The 16534-nt window shown below is 47.0% G+C and overlaps 1 protein-coding gene and 1 pseudogene across 1 annotated transcript; one reads left to right on the top strand and one right to left on the bottom strand.

The window, feature by feature from the left end:
* The first annotated feature begins 1398 nt into the window (after nucleotides 1-1398).
* On the top strand, nucleotides 1399-3539 carry LOC108160578 (trifunctional enzyme subunit beta, mitochondrial). Its single transcript, XM_017294664.2, has 4 exons — nucleotides 1399-1688; nucleotides 1960-2119; nucleotides 2185-2359; nucleotides 2422-3539. Exons 1-4 carry the CDS (start codon nucleotides 1631-1633, stop codon nucleotides 3433-3435), a joined length of 1407 nt encoding a protein of 468 aa, XP_017150153.2. The 5' UTR covers nucleotides 1399-1630; the 3' UTR covers nucleotides 3436-3539.
* A 3680-nt stretch (nucleotides 3540-7219) lies between these two features.
* LOC117190565 lies at nucleotides 7220-8240 on the bottom strand (annotated as a pseudogene).
* Between the last annotated feature and the right edge of the window lie 8294 nt (nucleotides 8241-16534).

Consider the following 16534-nt stretch of genomic DNA (forward strand, 5'->3'; position numbering starts at 1 on the left):
AGTCTAAAGTGATTTACTTCAACAATCGTAGAGCTGCGCTAAATATCTCGCATTAAGGAGTTGAGAACAGACAAGTAGAGCAGATCAAATACCTAGGCAGGACTATCTCAGAAAACAACTCAGCCTCTGGTCACATTGATCTGGCCATCTCGGAATCGAACAGAAACTGTGCGTTTCTCAGATTACTCAGTGGGTGTCACTATGGTATCAGCCCCAAAAGAGGGCTTATATTTTACAAGGCATTTGTCAGAAGTAGGCTAGAGTACGCGTGCTCATCATTCTGCAACCTGTCCAAATCTGCCTTGGCCAAAATCAAATCCCACTGCAACCATCACCTCAGAAAGTCGCTGGGTATGATAATCTGCACTCCCGTTCCTATCATATATCACATGGCAGGAGAACTTCCCCCGGACTACAGGATGAGATTCCTGGCGGCGAAAGAGTTGGTTAAGGTGTTTGCATTTAATCTCCCAGCAAGTGAAACAGTGTCAGCCAATAGGGATTTAAACACGGGCTACACAGCATCATTTTGCACTAAAATTAGCTCCGACTTAGAATTTTTCAAGGGTTCTGCACCCAACAAGCACGCTATAGACCAGGCAGGTATCATGCTGCTCCACGGGGAAAAGAAGGATCAGCTGACAAAGGGTGGTTTTGAAATCTATTACACGGATGGGTCAGTCGTAGATGGGCATTCCAGCGCCGCTTTCCTGCACGATAGGACAGGTTTTTTAGATAGCTATTACACGCACAAAACCCTTTCCTCGTTGTCCGCCGAGCTCCTTGCTCCTTGAAGGCATTAGACCATGCTATTTTGTACAATTTTCCTCGTGTCGCGCTCCTGACAGACAGCAGAAACGGGGCCCTCATTCTGGCGAAGAACATTCAGGATAACTCTATCGCCTACAAAATCAGAGAAAAGATCCAACAAAATCCACATCTAAGAACTGTAGAGGTTCACTACATTCCCGGACACGCTAACATCCCTCAGAACACTTCAGTTGACGCAGCAGCCAAAGAAGCCCACAGACGAGGAAAATACACAGTGGTTAAATGGAACCTTAAGGACGCTATGTGCGAAATACACAGAATCTTAAAAGCAGAATGGGAGAGAGAATACGCCGAGTTTGCTAGTATCAAGCACCGAGGTTACTGCTCGCTTTTCCTCTTAACATCATCCAAACCGTGGTTCCTAAATAAAACTAAGCTTAAAGCCATTGACGCTAAAAGTATCAACAGACTGCTTAGTGGTAACGCATTCGATAGGCACACTCTCGCCAAAATGCATGTATGTAGTTCCTAGTAACATATGTGATACATGCGATAGTATCGATAACGCCTCGCATTTAATTTTCAATTGTACAAAGTACAACACAACAAGGCAAAACTTCCCATCTCTAAGAAAATATAATGTTATTTACAAATTCTTTGAAAAAGAAAACATCAGCGCGTACCAAACACTAATTGACTTCATCGACGAAATTGATGTAAAGCTATAAACAGTACTCTAACATCTTCTATTCTTTGACTTGGCAATTTCCACCTTCAAAAGGCGGGCGGCCAAATAATCCCACGCTCCTCACGGGTAGCTTGGTAACTTAAATCCTAAAAAAAAAAAAAAAAAAAAAATATGTGCATTTTGGGCCGCAAAAGCAATGGCCTTAACATCTTGAACATATCCAGAAAAGGTATGTGTTGAAAAGAATAGCATGTAATTTGCATAAGACAAGCAAAGGCACAGCACTGGAATTTGGCTCTCCGGCAACGGACAAATCTTAAAGGGCCAAAGTCCAAGATCTCAACGGATGTAGGTGTCCCCGTCACCCTTTTGGAAAGCTACTATGACGTCTGAAGCTTATCATAGATAGACTTAATTTTGCAATGTTATAGTTTGGTTGCCTATGCAATACATAATAATAATGGAAATAATTTTTTGTTTGTGCAAATTAATATACATAGTTCAATGCAGAGCCCTGTCGGCCGCGGTGGAGGCACCCCAACCCAAGCAGAGGAACAGTCAAAATGTTGTGCTTGTTGATGGTGTCCGTACACCATTTTTGACTTCCGGAACCTCCTACTCGAAACTTATGCCGCACGAATTGGCCCGACACTCTCTTCTGTAAGTCTTTGGTATATTTTTGGTTTACTTTTTGACATGTATTTGACTCTAATATACCTGTACAGATCGCTGTTGCAAAAGAATCGACTTGACAAAGAGCTCATCGACTACATAGTCTATGGCAGCGTCATCCAAGAAGTGAAGACTTCCAATATCGCACGCGAGGCAGCACTCGCAGCTGGGTTCAGCAATAAAACACCCGCCCACACGGTCACAATGGCTTGCATCAGCTCCAGTGCTGTAATCCCATCAAAGTCATTCCTTTAATTGCATAGTAACTCTTGACATCCCGCTCTTTGCAGGCAATAACAACCGGCATGGGCTTGATTGCAACCAACACATACGATGTTATTGTGGCTGGTGACGTTGAGTTTAGGTCAGACGTTCCCATTCGTCATTCTCGCAAGATGCGCGGTCTTATGCTAAAGGCGAATAAGGCAAAAACTCTTGCGCAGCGTCTGGCGTTGCTGTCGACATTCAGACCTGGCTTCTTGGCCCCCGAATTGCCAGCTGTGGCCGAGTTTTCGTCTGGCGAGACAATGGGACACTCGGCGGATCGTCTGGCATCCGCATTTAATGTTTCCCGCGGCGAACAGGATGAGTACGCCCTGAGATCGCACACGTTGGCAAAGGAAGCACAGGAGAAGGGCTACTTTACGGATCTGGTTCCATTCAAGGTGCAAGGCGTTGATCAGGTGGTGGACAAGGACAACGGCATTCGTGTGTCAACCCCCGAAAGCTTGGCGAAGTTGAGGCCGGCTTTTGTGAAACCCTATGGCACGGTTACAGCCGCTAATGCCTCATTTCTGACCGATGGTGCCTCTGCTTGTTTGATCATGACTGAGGAGAAAGCAAAACAGCTTGGCCTTAAGCCGAAGGCCTACCTGCGCGATTTCCTGTACGTTACTGTTACTGTTGTTCCTGACCAACTGTTACTGGGACCCGCCTACGGAATTCCGAAACTTTTGAAGAAAGCCGGTCTCACTTTGAAAGACATTGACTCGTGGGAGATCCATGAAGCTTTTGCCGGTCAAATTGTGGCCAATCTGAAGGCCTTGGACTCGGATTGGTTCTGCAAAACATATCTGGGCCTGAGCGAAAAGTTGGGCTCACCAGATCTGTCCAAATGGAATAACTGGGGCGGATCCCTGTCCATCGGAGATCCATTTGCCGCAACTGGTGTCCGTCTGTGCATGCACACTGCGAACCGATTGGTTCGCGAAGATGGCAAGCTTGGTGTGGTCGCAGCTTGTGCAGCCGGCGGCCAGGGCGTGGCCATGCTTATCGAGCGCTATCCTGGCGCAACAGCTGACTGAAATCGAAATCAAATCAACAAAGGAAAGTGCAGTTTGACTGCAGTTTGATGCCTTAGCTTTTATACACTTAAAACTATGTCTACGAGTAAAGAAATTTGAAATTACATGTACGTTTAATTCCGGCTGGCGATAATCCTCTAGCTGAACCCTCCATGGACACTGCATTATCCCGGGCAAGGGTAATGCACTCTTGCTTGCTTTGTCCGAGGTAATGCAGTGTCTGGCTAAGGCAATGGTTCAGCGTCTTCCCGATCTAAAGTCGGGGGAACTGAACCAGGGCCATGGCTAGAGGTGCCTGGCGGTCAGTCCTAAAACACTAGGGGAAGGTCCCCCCGAAAAATATTAACCGGTCAATAACTCGGGCGGAAGCGTTCCAGGGAGGGGATCAAGGCAAAAGCTCAATATAAGCTACTGAGACGGCTCCAAGGCAAGGCGGATATCTCCCAAGGGGAGAAATCCACGATAGAATGGGCTGAGCAACGGTTTATTCGCTAACAAGGTGGAGGAGATGTTGTGATGGACCTATTTCAGGCCGAGGTAAGCTCAGTCACGTCCAGGGGTCAATCCACAAGAAATTTGTAGAAATGGATGGAACTTTGAGGGAGACGGCAGGGTTGGCCTCTCGTAGAGAGGATGGATTGGGGCTAGGGCGAGAGTTGCTAGTAGTGTGTATCGAATGGGGACGTGAGGTGGGGTAGCGTCGGTGCCTCGGCTCTTTGGAATGACTTACGCAGTTGATATTATTTAGATAATTGGACACTTTATTATAAATACTTTTAGCACTTTCTTAAGTTCTAAGATTGGTGCAACGTCTGTACTCGGGGCCGGGTTTCTTCGTAAGCTCCTATCTGGTTCCAGCCGGCGCTTATCAATACGCAGGGATGGCATTTCGCTCACTTGGTGATCGTGGGTCGACTGGGTCATCCTCGCGCTTTGCCGACTTGGCGGATTTGCCGTTGGCGCGTGTCGTGAGTTTTCGCGGTCTCATCTCTTCGTGGTTGAGCCCATCACAACAAGTGGGGAAGCCCCGACATCAATGATAGAGGTGAGTCACTCCTAGACTTTATATTATCCACTAGCAGACGTGGGGCAGGAACACACATTCGTAGGTCCCACCTCGTCAAACGTGCTAGACCTAACTCTCGTCACGGGAAAGAGTACTTTGGTATCTGGCTGTAGAGTCCTCGAAAGACCATCCTTCTCGGACCATAAGTACATTCAGTTTAAGTGCGAATTCAAACACACTTCGAAGATAACAGTCTATAGATACCCCGGAATACAAACTGGGTAATGTTTAAAAAGACACATACTTCAAAGCCGGGCTCAGTGAAAACTGATAAGGATATAGAGAAGTCCCTAGAGACGCTAATCAAGGAATTACTGGATGCCTACCACTTAAGCCCTCAAGAACAAAGAAGAAGTCCAAGCCACTCTGGTGGAACCGAGATCTTTCTCTCCAAAGAAACAACCTCAAGGAATTCTCTAGGATCGCCAAACAAGCGAAAGAAGAGATCGTCAATGAGGAATACAACATCCTACTTAGGAGCTACAAGAAGGAAATACGTACGGCAGAAAGGAACTCGTGGAGGAACTTCTGCTCCAACATCGAGAAAATGCCTGAAACCGCTAGGCTCCGAAAGCTGCTCTCAAAGCAGCCCACAGTACAGAGTCAATTAAAACAAGATAACGGACAGTAGACAGAGGGCAGTAAAGAAGTCCTATCAGCACTAATGGAGGCGCAATTCCCTGGATGCACCAAGGTCACTGAAGGCAAAGAGCACCAGGACCTAGCAACCGAGGAACAACACCCCCCAACAGATCTGTTAACCACTAAAAAAATCCACTGGGCTATAGACCCCTTCGCGGTCATAAAAGCACCAGGACTGGACGGGGTATTCCTAGCCATGATGAAGGTGACCAAAGAGGCTATTACCCCATGGCTTTCCGCAATATTCACAGCTTGTCTAAGTACAGGCTACATCCCTGTCCAATGGAGAACCTCGAGAGTTGTCTTCCTCCCAAAGGCAGGAAAGTGGAGCCATGCGAGTCCCAAGGACTATAGACCGATAAGCCTTACCTCCTATATAGTAAAAACACTAGAAAAGCTGCTGGACTGACACATCAGGAAAGAGGTAGGAGGACTGATGTCAACCAACCAGCATGCCTAGACCAAAGGGAAATCGGTGGAGACTGCACTACACTCGGTACCGTAGACATCTCCGGAGCATTTAACAACGTGGCTACGAAAGCAATAACAAACAACCACCAATCAACCTGTGGATAAGGAACTTCCTGGATTGCAGACAGGTGCAATCGCACCGCTTCTATGGTAAAAGAGGCACACAGATGCACACCCCAAGGTGGAGTCCTGTCATCCCTCCTGTGGAATCTGGTGGTCGACGACCTCATCAAGAGATGAGGTATGAAAGGAAGGCCCCGATAATAACAGCTTATGTGGACGACATAAGCATACTTATTACGGGTGTCTGTTCATCGACCCTCAGCTCCTTAATGGAACGTACACTCCGGGAGATACGTGAGTGGGCGGAAGAGGTAGGACTCAGTATCAACGCGGGCAAGACGGACCTCATCCTCTTTCAAAGAGGTACAAGGTACCGATATGGACCCCCCCGAAGATCAATCAAACTAGGCTAAACCCAAAAACACAAGTCAAATGCAGGGAAATTACCAGATCAACTGATTATATGACCCCCCAAACTTGCCTCGACGTCAAAACAACCGCATCTTTGGGACCTGAAGACTGGAAAATCGGTAGAGACCAAACTGAGCACCTCAATATATATACGGACGGCTCCAAGTTGGACGAAGGAGTAGGAGCGGGCCTATATTGTACAGACCCTGAGATAAGGCTGTCATATAAGCTGCCGGACCAATGCAGCATATTCCAAGCAGAGGTTTTTGCCATCAGGAAAGCAGCAGAGGTCGCTCTTCTCACTGATAGAGCACACGATGCGGTCAACCTATTTGTCGACAGCCAAGCGGCGATAAGATCCATGCAGTCGTCCGCGGTTAGTTCCAGAAGTCTCTTGGCGAGCTGGGAGGCACTAGATACCCTAAGCACGACAAAGTCAGTGCGGATCTATTTGGTTCCCAGTCACCAAGGCATCGAAGGAAACGAGGCTGCGGACGTACTAGCTAAGGAAGGCGTCGGGCTGGCGAATAGGAGAGCCGAGAATGTGCCTGTCTCCCTTAGGACGCTGAAAAGCGATCTAGAGAAGTAGGCCAGATCACTAACCGAAAGTAAGTGGAGGAGTGCCACCACCTGCAGAACCTCGAAAATCAGTGCAAAAAACGCAATGAGAAACTCAGCCACTACCTACTGCACCTACCACGAAAGGACTGCAGATTGTTAGTGGGAATACTAACAGGTCACTGTCTGGCTGCGGCACATGCAACCAAGCTAGGCATCACCAAAAGAGGCAGTTGTAGGAAATGTGATGAACCTGGGGAAATCGAAACCCTGGAACATCTCATCTGCAACTGTCCGGCTCTCTCAAGGACAAGGAGGGGATACCTGGGCGCCCCAGTGCTGGCATCACTGGAAGATGCCTCCAAGAGGACACCACAGGAACTGCTGGCCTATGCTAAAAACACCTCGATTCTCGATGACTTTAAAACCAGATAAACACTCCCGCGATGGTTCATACCCCCATTATCCGGATAACTAAGGGCCATACTGGCCTCTATGCGTGGCCCCGATGAGGGCCGACCGGTTAATCGTTTAATTCCTAACAATGACGCAAATATTATACAAACAGCACCCTTACATAAGAAAAACGAAAACAGTCCGTTTAATCGGTCTCATACAGTTCCTTCTGCTTTAGCTTCGTTTGCAGAATGTCGTTCTCATTATATGATATATGCAGGGGGGGTATGAGGGCGCATGCCACCATTCTGTTCTCAGCATTAAGAAAGTTGAAGGTAGCACAAGCCTGAAAAAAGTAGTGGATATTATCTACTGTTCAGGTATTGTCACTTGGCATACAAACTCACCTGCTCCGTTCGAAGAACCTCAACGTTTATTTTGTGTTTCTTCATGAACTCTATGATCCGCTTGGACAGCGGCGGTGTCGGGCTTTGGTCTCCAATGCCAATTATGAGAACATCAATTTTCGGATCCAGAGTAGGGAACAAGCTGAGGCTTTCTTCGTTGATGTCCTCGAACGTGTTTACATTCCAAGAAAGGACTGACCTGAAATGAAACCATAGGGAAACCAATTGCATGTGCATGTTTACATAATTCGACCGCCCTTGGTGGGAATATTTACGTACCTAGGAAAAACACTGATTGGACCAATTAGGACCATGTCGTTGTTGAGTTTGAACCCATATTGACTATAACCAGTAATCAAAAGTCCTAGGTCCGTTTCTGTATTGAATATTGTGACTTATGTTTTGCCATCGTAGGCGTATGCCTTGCTGAAGTTAACAGCCATGCCGCTGTGCAGCATACGACAGGAGCCGTGTGGAAAGACGAAGCCGCGGCTTCTTTGAGCAACGGCTCTTAAGGTTTGCGCAATCATTTTTGGTCTAAACAATTAATATTTAAATCAAATCAAATTGTTTTTTTTTTTTAGGGTTTAAGTTACCAAGCTACCCGTGAGTAGCGTGGGATTATTTGGCCGCCCGCCTTTTGAAGGTGGAAATTGCCAAGTCAAAGAATAGAAGATGTTGTAGTACTGTTTATAGCTTTACATCAATTTCGTCGATGAAGTCAATTAGTGTTTGGTACGCGCTGATGTTTTCTTTTTCAAAGAATTTGTAAATATATTTATATTTTGTTATGATCCGCGTCTTTGCCACCCTGGCCTATCGTTCCCAGCTAGCTCACGGGGAAGTCAGGGGTGTTTCCGACCCGATAAGCCATGGGACGGATTGAACAAAACAAAAACAAACAAAAAACATACAAAAAAAACAAATCTAATTTATGGGACAGACTTGTCCTCGTTGGCACTTTCTTCAGCGGGGATAGTTGGTTTCGTTATCCCTAGCAGGGTCCCACCCTTCCTTGAGCGCCACCTTTTGAATCCGCTCCCTTTTCATATTCAGGGTCCCGCTCTTCTTCTCGCTCTCGTCCCACCCAACTACCGTTTTCTATTCACTCATGACTCTTTTCAAATTTTCCATTTTATATCCATTATATTTTCTTATTTATCTTGAACATTATTAATTAATAATCTAGGTTTATATAAAGGAAGCAAATACTAACACAAAAATACTAACAACAAAATAAACCCTATTTCGGCCGAATTGGCAGCCCCTTTGATAGAAGTTGTTGCTTCCTGATGCTTGCTGATGTTTACGTTTGATCGTGGTGTTTTTTTATATGATCGTGATATATTGTTTAATTGTGGGTCGGACGGGTGTAGATGTGTGAAATGTGGTGATGTTAAGTGATGTGTTATGAATGAGGGTATACATGCGTGGGTTGTGTGTGATGTGGGTGGATGAAGGTGTGTGATATTGATTCGTGCGGGTGTATTTCTGCTTTGAAGTCCGGATTCTTTCCCCGGGGGGGCTGGTGTGTGGGGACAGAAACGTGTCTCCAGTCGGTGCTCCTCTGACGGTTCCTTGGTGCCGGTGCTCCGCTGACCAGTTTTCCGGCCTGGCCAGTACCGGGCTGCTGCTGCCGATGTCCGCCGCTTCCGCTGATGTTGATGCCTGCCGCTGATGTCTTGGTGGGATCGTCGTCTCCACGATCACCAATTTTGTTTCCTTTTTTCTTTCAGGGCACGTGTGGCCTCCACTATTCTCCACCGGAAACTCTCTCTTTCTTTTTCTTCCTCGCCCCGTTTCCTTTTCTCCCACGCAACTCTGCCACTGCTTCCCAGGATCCACTATAGATGCCGCTGTCTCTTTCTTCTCCAGCCTGATACCTATCGGCTCTCTCCAAAACCGCCCATAACACCACACTGCCGTTTCCAGGATTACTCCGCCGAAACGGGAGTGCCAAGCAGGCGGGCTTTTTCAATTAAGGGGCCCCAAACGTAGGCCATCGCCCACACCCTGAGATTGAGAGTTTCTGGCTCCATCGACTGAGATAGCCGGGCCACTGCTTCAAGTCCTTTGCGTGAAACACCCCAATACGTGAGCCTTGCAACTTCTCCAGCTCGTACTCTGTCCGTCGAACTTGAAACTGCTGCTGGAGACCATATCTCAGATTCGGCCAGTCCGGCATTCCTACCGTCCGAACATGCATCCAGTACCAATCCCTTGCGTGGCCACTGACCAATGTGAAAGGCTTTCAACACCTCCGCCCCCGGTACCTGGTACGACGTCTGTAGATGCTCCACCCGGAATATGAATTCCGCCACGGGCATCCCCTTTGGATCGCCGTCGAAGCTAAGTCCCCATCTTCGTATCTGCACTTGCTCCTGCCTAGCCTCTCCGAAACTCGGTCGATTCCTGTTAGGGTTTGCTCCTGCGCCCATCCCGTTGACCAGCCCCTCCTCCACGGGTCTCTGATCGGCTTGTTTCCTCTGATCGGCCTCCAATGTTCGGTTGTCCACGAACAAGTGCGTTGGATGTGCTTGCTGGTTCGCGGGTGCTTCCTGCTGACCTCCTCCCAGACTGGTTGCATTTGATCCCCGATTCCTTCCATTCGCATCACTCGCCGTTCGCTCCGCTTTTAACGAACCCACCACCGCGTTGATCTCTCGCATGAACTCTAGCATGTCTGCTTGCATTGACGATCCCAGCGCTTCCATTTGCTGCCCGAGCGACGCTCGGTAGGTCTCCTGTGCTTGGGCTAAGGCTGCGTTCACGGCTGAGCTTAACTCGGACGGTAACACCAGGTCCTTACGGGCTCGCTGTTGACCTCCTACCGCTCCGGCCTCTGGGTCCTCCTGGTGCAACCCCGCATGTACGTTTTCCGCCACTTGCGACGGTCCTTCCGGCCTACTGCCGGCTTTACCGTCCTGGGACCGAGTCGTCGGCATGTTGTACGGCTGGTACCTGCGCTGTGCCTCTGGGCTACGCCTTGTCTTTCCCGACCCTTTAAAAATCTCCGGGTCACTCATGAACCAATTTTCCTAACGTACTCCTTTCCTTCGTCTATTCCCTATTTACTTAACTATCTTGGTGATAAATAAATTGGATTGTTTATTATCCGACTACCCTACTCCCCTAAACACCTAGTTCCTGGCTAAATAATCTTTAATACTTTCAATCGTAACGAGAAAACAAATAAATAAATAGTGCTGTTCGGAGCAGAACCCAGCCGATTAGCTGCTTGCCAAATAGCACTTAATTCTTGGCCCTCAGCCGCTTATTTTGTTTGTTACTTATGTCTATGTCACTCATTTGTTTGTTAAAGCTTTGCGCTTGCTTGCCCTGCTAAACGCTCTCTGCCAGCTCGCTCTTCGCTATCTCCGCTTTGCGTCTGCCTACCGACGTCGGCCGAGCGAAGCTGCGCTTAGCGATCGGAGCGGTAATGTAAAGGGCAGGCACGCCACACTTGCAATTTGGATGTCACGCATTAAAGAACATATCGTAATTTTATTTCTGCGCCGAGTTTTATTTAATTCGAAATAATTGGTCGGCCGATTGGGGATAAAAAACATTATCTCCACATAAAATTTGGTGACCCCGACGTGATCTCTGAGTTGCAGTGTCAATTAATAATCATTCGCGATCGACATTCGTTAGCCCTAGCAAATTTTCGGCGGTTAAGCACAATTCGGTGCTAAAACGCACTTACATACACCTACATACACGCATTGCTGGCTATTAATTTCTCTGTCGCGACAATTCGGTCAGTGCAGTGCGGTAGGCAGTGCAGCGAACTCACTAATACACACAAGCGGAGTACAAAGCGGAATCGGACAGCTCGCACAGCTAAAGGCATTAGCTGTAATCCCTTTGCTTTCGGTTCCCACGTTTATACGTATACAGGGTGTCTTTTTCGGGTGCTCGCACGGTAAATGTTGCCAATTCAACGGCTCGGCATAGTCTCGAGGGGAATTCGTCGTTGTTCGCCTATAATAGTATAGGCCGTTCTCGAATGCCCGAGTTGCAGCTTCCGCGATTCGGGGGGAACTACATGGATTGGCCAGAATTCCACTCGATGTTCTCGACAATGGTGCACAAAGACCATCGTATACCAATCATCGAAAAATTCCAATATCTTCGTGGATGTCTAGATGGTGCTGCGCTGGATACGATTCGTTCCTTGGAACTTTCTGAGGAGAACTACGACAAGGCCTTGAATTTGCTAATGTTGCGATTCGATAATAAACTGTTACATTTTCAGGCACACGTCAAGGCTATTTTCGGGCTGCAAGGGGTGGAGAAGGGCTCAGCTATCGGCTTGCGCGCGCTCAGCGACAAAATCAATTCGCACTTGCGTGCACTTCAGACCTTGGCGACCCCGCAGGAGATTTCGGATGGGTTGCTGATCTTCATCATAGGCACGAAACTGGACCACAAAACAAAGAAGCAAAGAAGAGCCGCTTGTGTTTGAACTGCCTCAACAAAGGCCATGAATTGCAGAGGTGCAGGTCAGGACTTTGCAGGCATTGCCAGGCCAAACATCACACGCTACTCCACATTCCATCGGGAACTGGTGCTTCATCTTCCTCTTCACCGGCCGAGGAATCGATCCAGCAAGAGGCCGCGACTGTGCTTCTAGCAAGCGGGTGTTCTAGCCCTCCCCCTCGATCCAGAAATCTCAGCCTAGCCAAAACGTGTTGCTACCTACTGCCCTCGTCCATGTAACAGATCGTTATGGAGCACTTATCCCATGTCGTGCCATTTTGGATTCTGCATCACAGGCAAACTTTGTAATATCTAGACTTGCTGATCAGTTGCAGTTGGATCATCGCTCGTCTTATGTTCACATCTCTGTGAATCGGAGATTCCATTCTACCTTCGAGCAAGTCTGTACATATAGTTGTACAATCCCAGGACGCAAGCTATCGAGCTTCCTTCGCTGCAATTGTCACCAACTCAATTACGGAAATGCAGCCTAACTTCGGCGTAGACGCAAAGGATTGGCCAATGCCGAATAATCTAAAACTAGCTGATCCTAATTTCTCCAAGCCCCAACGTATCGATCTGTTGATAGGTTCTGGTTTGTTCTTCGATTTAATGTGCGTCGGACAGATTCGACTATCAGCCCAATTGCCAACATTGCAGGAGACTAAACTTGGTTGGATAGTATCAGGAAGCATTGATAGCTCGAAAAACAAGCGTGCAGCTTTAGCCGCTTTTGAAAATTCCTCGTGCATCTCTATTGACGATTTTCGACCCACAACGCTGGAGTACCAAAACTTAGAGCAGCAATGCAGGAAGCAGCTGCTCGAGTGCCAGGTGCAAGTGGAAAAACTGCGATCGGAGAATCAGGAACTGCAGCGCGAACTTTTCCATATATTAAAAACCTACATATCCACGCTAAATGAAATTCAACTTTCAACAATTTCTACATTGCCAAATTTCCTGCCATTCTATGCAATTACAGAGGTTCCCGATGATCAAGACGTAATCACGACAAGCCGCCTTCGTAAAGAAGCGCCGATTGCTGCGTTCGACGATCATCCCAGCGTAGCCGCCAGCTGCGCCCAAGCAAGCATCTTCAAGAGGGCCGTTGGAAAAATAGCGGTTCTGCCCCTTCAGGATGGATCTGTTGAAAGCCTTTGCCTTCCAACGGGGGTGAATGTTCGGAGCAGAACCCAGCCGATTAGCTGCTTGCCAAATAGCACCTAATTCTTGGCCCTCAGCCGCTTATTTTGTTTGTTACTTATGTCTATGTCACTCATTTGTTTGTTAAAGCTTTGCGCTTGCTTGCCCTGCTAAACGCTCTCTGCCAGCTCGCTCTTCGCTATCTCCGCTTTGCGTCTGCCTCCCGACGTCGGCCGAGCGAAGCTGCGCTTAGCGATCGGAGCGGCAATGTAAAGGGCAGGCAAGCCACACTTGCAATTTGGATGTCACGCATTAAAGAACATATCGTAATTTTATTTCTGCGCCGAGTTTTATTTAATTCGAAATAATTAGTCGGCCGATTGGGGATAAAAAACATTATCTCCACAAGTGCAATAAATAAATAAGCGAATAATTAATTCAATGTTTAGATAACCAAATAAATAAATTTAAATACATAAATCGGTTAATTTAAATCAATAAATTGATAAATCTAAATATCCAAACTGATTCAATCAAATAAATAAACACCTACATCTACAATTAATCGCCTAATTAAATGCAACACTAAATAACTAAATACTTCCTCTCCCAAAAAAAACTCTTTTTCCGATGACTTGCCTAATGCCTACTTCTAAAATTGCTTCCAAACAATGCTAGCGAGAATCGTCAGTCCTCAACAAAAAAGATGATTTCCCTTTGGGTTTTCTTGCTTCGGCTTTCCAATAGTCTGCTAAATCACTAACAAAACGAGGGGAACGTTGTGAGTTACTGCGGACACCGCAACTCTACAGTTATACCCGATACTAAGTCAGTATGGCTCTCCTCCGGCAGACGCCGCTAATATTAAACGACACGACAAAGGAGTGCGTGCGAGAGAGACAGAAAATCAGTCTGAGCGTGACGTCGGGCGCTGCGTAGCCACTGCAAATTGATTTGTTCCTTTTGGCTATAAAAATGATCTGATCTGACCCAGATTCAGCAATCTGATAGATATGGTCATTATCTATGATTCTGCGTTTTTAGTTTTCTCGTATCTCCAAAATTGTGGATGCAACAGATTATCGTCGTTTGTGGGGCGGAAGAGCGTGGGGCGCAATTTTGAGATATACGTTTTATAGTGACATCTTAAAGGAGTGTGTGTACCAAATTTGGTTACTCTAGCCTTAATAGTCTCTGGGATTTGTGGATGCCTCAGATTTTCGTCCTTTGCGGGGGCGGAAGGAGGTGTGGCGAAATTTTGACACAAAATGGTCAAGGTCCGATATCACAGGAGTGTGGATACCAAATTTGGTTGCTCTGGCTCTTATAGGTTCTGAGATCCTTGAACTCATATTTTGCAATTGGCAAAACCGACCATGAAACCTGTGTGTTAGAGAGAGACAGAGCGAGAAAGAATGAAATTGTTTTCTTGATTCTGGCTATAATAATTATACGATCTGATTGAGATTTTACGATCTAGAACATATAGTCATCTTCTACGATTCTGCGTTTTTAGTTTTCTCGTATCGTCGAAATTGTGGATGCCACAGATTTTCGCCTTTTGTGGGGGCGGAAGTAGGCGGGGCAAAGTTTTGAAATATTCTTGTAGCAGTGACATATCACAGAAGTCTGGATCCAAAACATCGTTGCTCTAGCTCTTATAGTCTTTGAGCACTAGGCGCTGAAGGGGACGGACAGACGGACAGACGGACGGACGGACAGACGGACAGACGGACAGACGGACAGACGGACGGACGGACAGACGGACAGACAGACATGGCTCAATCGACTCGGCTATTGATGCTGATCAAGAAAATATATACTTTATGGGGTCGGAAACGATTCCTTCTGGACGTTACACACAAATCTAATATACCCCAATACTCATTTTGAGTATCGGGTATAAAAACATATAATTCCCAAACTGCTTCAGACAAAAAATTCACCTTTAATTTGTTTGGTGGGACGAGAGACAACTGCATTAATTGTTTTGCAGGTGAGCGGACCCCCTTCTTTTCCCCTTGCTATTTACCTTCGCTTACTTTTTCTGAGTGCCAACTCCCTTTGCTGTTTCCTCCCTCAGATCACCGTGGATCCCCCAGAATCGGACAACGACGTTAATGCCTCTGGACATAACCCGGACCACGACTCGACAGATCCTCCGGCACCTCTTCCTCTTTTCAGATCCAGACAGCGAGCTCCACGAGTCGGACAACGAGGCTACTACCCCCTGGTAATACCTGGACCACAACTCGGGACACACACTTCCTTCCCTTCTACCTTCGATACATAACTACCATGTCCCTTTTCCTCTCTTCTACTCCTCTCAGCGGCTACGACGGCTAGGATTTATTCCCGGCTCGCGGACCGGCTGAGATTCGTTCTACCAGGGTTCCATTTCACACCGGGTCTTTAAGACTCGCGTTTAAGATCGATCCCTTCTATTACCATTGGGCGCCATTTGTTATGATCCGCCTCTTTGCCACCCTGGCCTATCGTTCCCAGCTAGCTCACGGGGAAGTCAGGGGTGTTTCCGACCCGATAAGCCATGGGACGGATTGAACAAAACAAAAACAAAAAAAAAAACATACAAAAAAAACAAATCTAATTTATAGGACAGACTTGTCCTCGTTGGCACTTTCTTCAGCGGGGATAGTTGGTTTCGTTATCCCTAGCAGGGTCCCACCCTTCCTTGAGCGCCACCTTTTGAATCCGCTCCCTTTTCATATTCAGGGTCCCGCTCTTCTTCTCGCTCTTGTCCCACCCAACTACCGTTTTCTATTCACTCATGACTCTTTTCAAATTTTCCATTTTATATCCATTATATTTTCTTATTTATCTTGAACATTATTAATTAATAATCTAGGTTTATATAAAGGAAACAAATACTAACACAAAAATACTAACAACAAAATAAACCCTATTTCGGCCGAGTTGGCAGCCCCCTTTGATAGAAGTTGTTGCTTCCTGATGCTTGCTGATGTTTACGTTTGATCGTGGTGTTTTTTTATATGATCGTGATATATTGTTTAATTGTGGGTCGGACGGGTGTAGATGTGTGAAATGTGGTGATGTTATGTGATGTGTTATGAATGAGGGTATACATGCGTGGGTTGTGTGTGATGTGGGTGGATGAAGGTGTGTGATATTGATTCGTGCGGGTGTATTTCTTCTTTAAAGGCCGGATTCTTTCCCCGGGGGGGCTGGTGTGTGGGGACAGAAACGTGTCTCCAGTCGGTGCTCCGCTGACGGTTCCTTGGTGCCGGTGCTCCGCTGACCAGTTTTCCGGCCTGGCCAGTACCGGGCTGCTGCTGCCGATGTCCGCCGCTTCCGCTGATGTTGATGCCTGCCGCTGATGTCTTGGTGGGATCGTCGTCTCCACGATCACCAATTTTGTTTCCTTTTTTCTTTCAGGGCACGTGTGGCCTCCACTATTCTCCACCGGAAACTCTCTCTTTCT

The sequence above is a fragment of the Drosophila miranda genome (genome assembly GCF_003369915.1).
Source record: "Drosophila miranda strain MSH22 chromosome Y unlocalized genomic scaffold, D.miranda_PacBio2.1 Contig_Y1_pilon, whole genome shotgun sequence".
Lineage (NCBI taxonomy): Eukaryota > Metazoa > Arthropoda > Insecta > Diptera > Drosophilidae > Drosophila > Drosophila miranda.

Bases quoted from the DNA above. Each gene is read 5' to 3' on its own strand.
- LOC108160578 (XM_017294664.2), top strand. From the start codon at position 1,631: ATGTGCATTTTGGGCCGCAAAAGCAATGGCCTTAACATCTTGAACATA. The intron at 2,120-2,184 runs GTAAGTCTTTGG...ATACCTGTACAG, and splicing joins TTGGCCCGACACTCTCTTCT to ATCGCTGTTGCAAAAGAATC. The intron at 2,360-2,421 runs GTAATCCCATCA...CGCTCTTTGCAG, and splicing joins CTTGCATCAGCTCCAGTGCT to GCAATAACAACCGGCATGGG.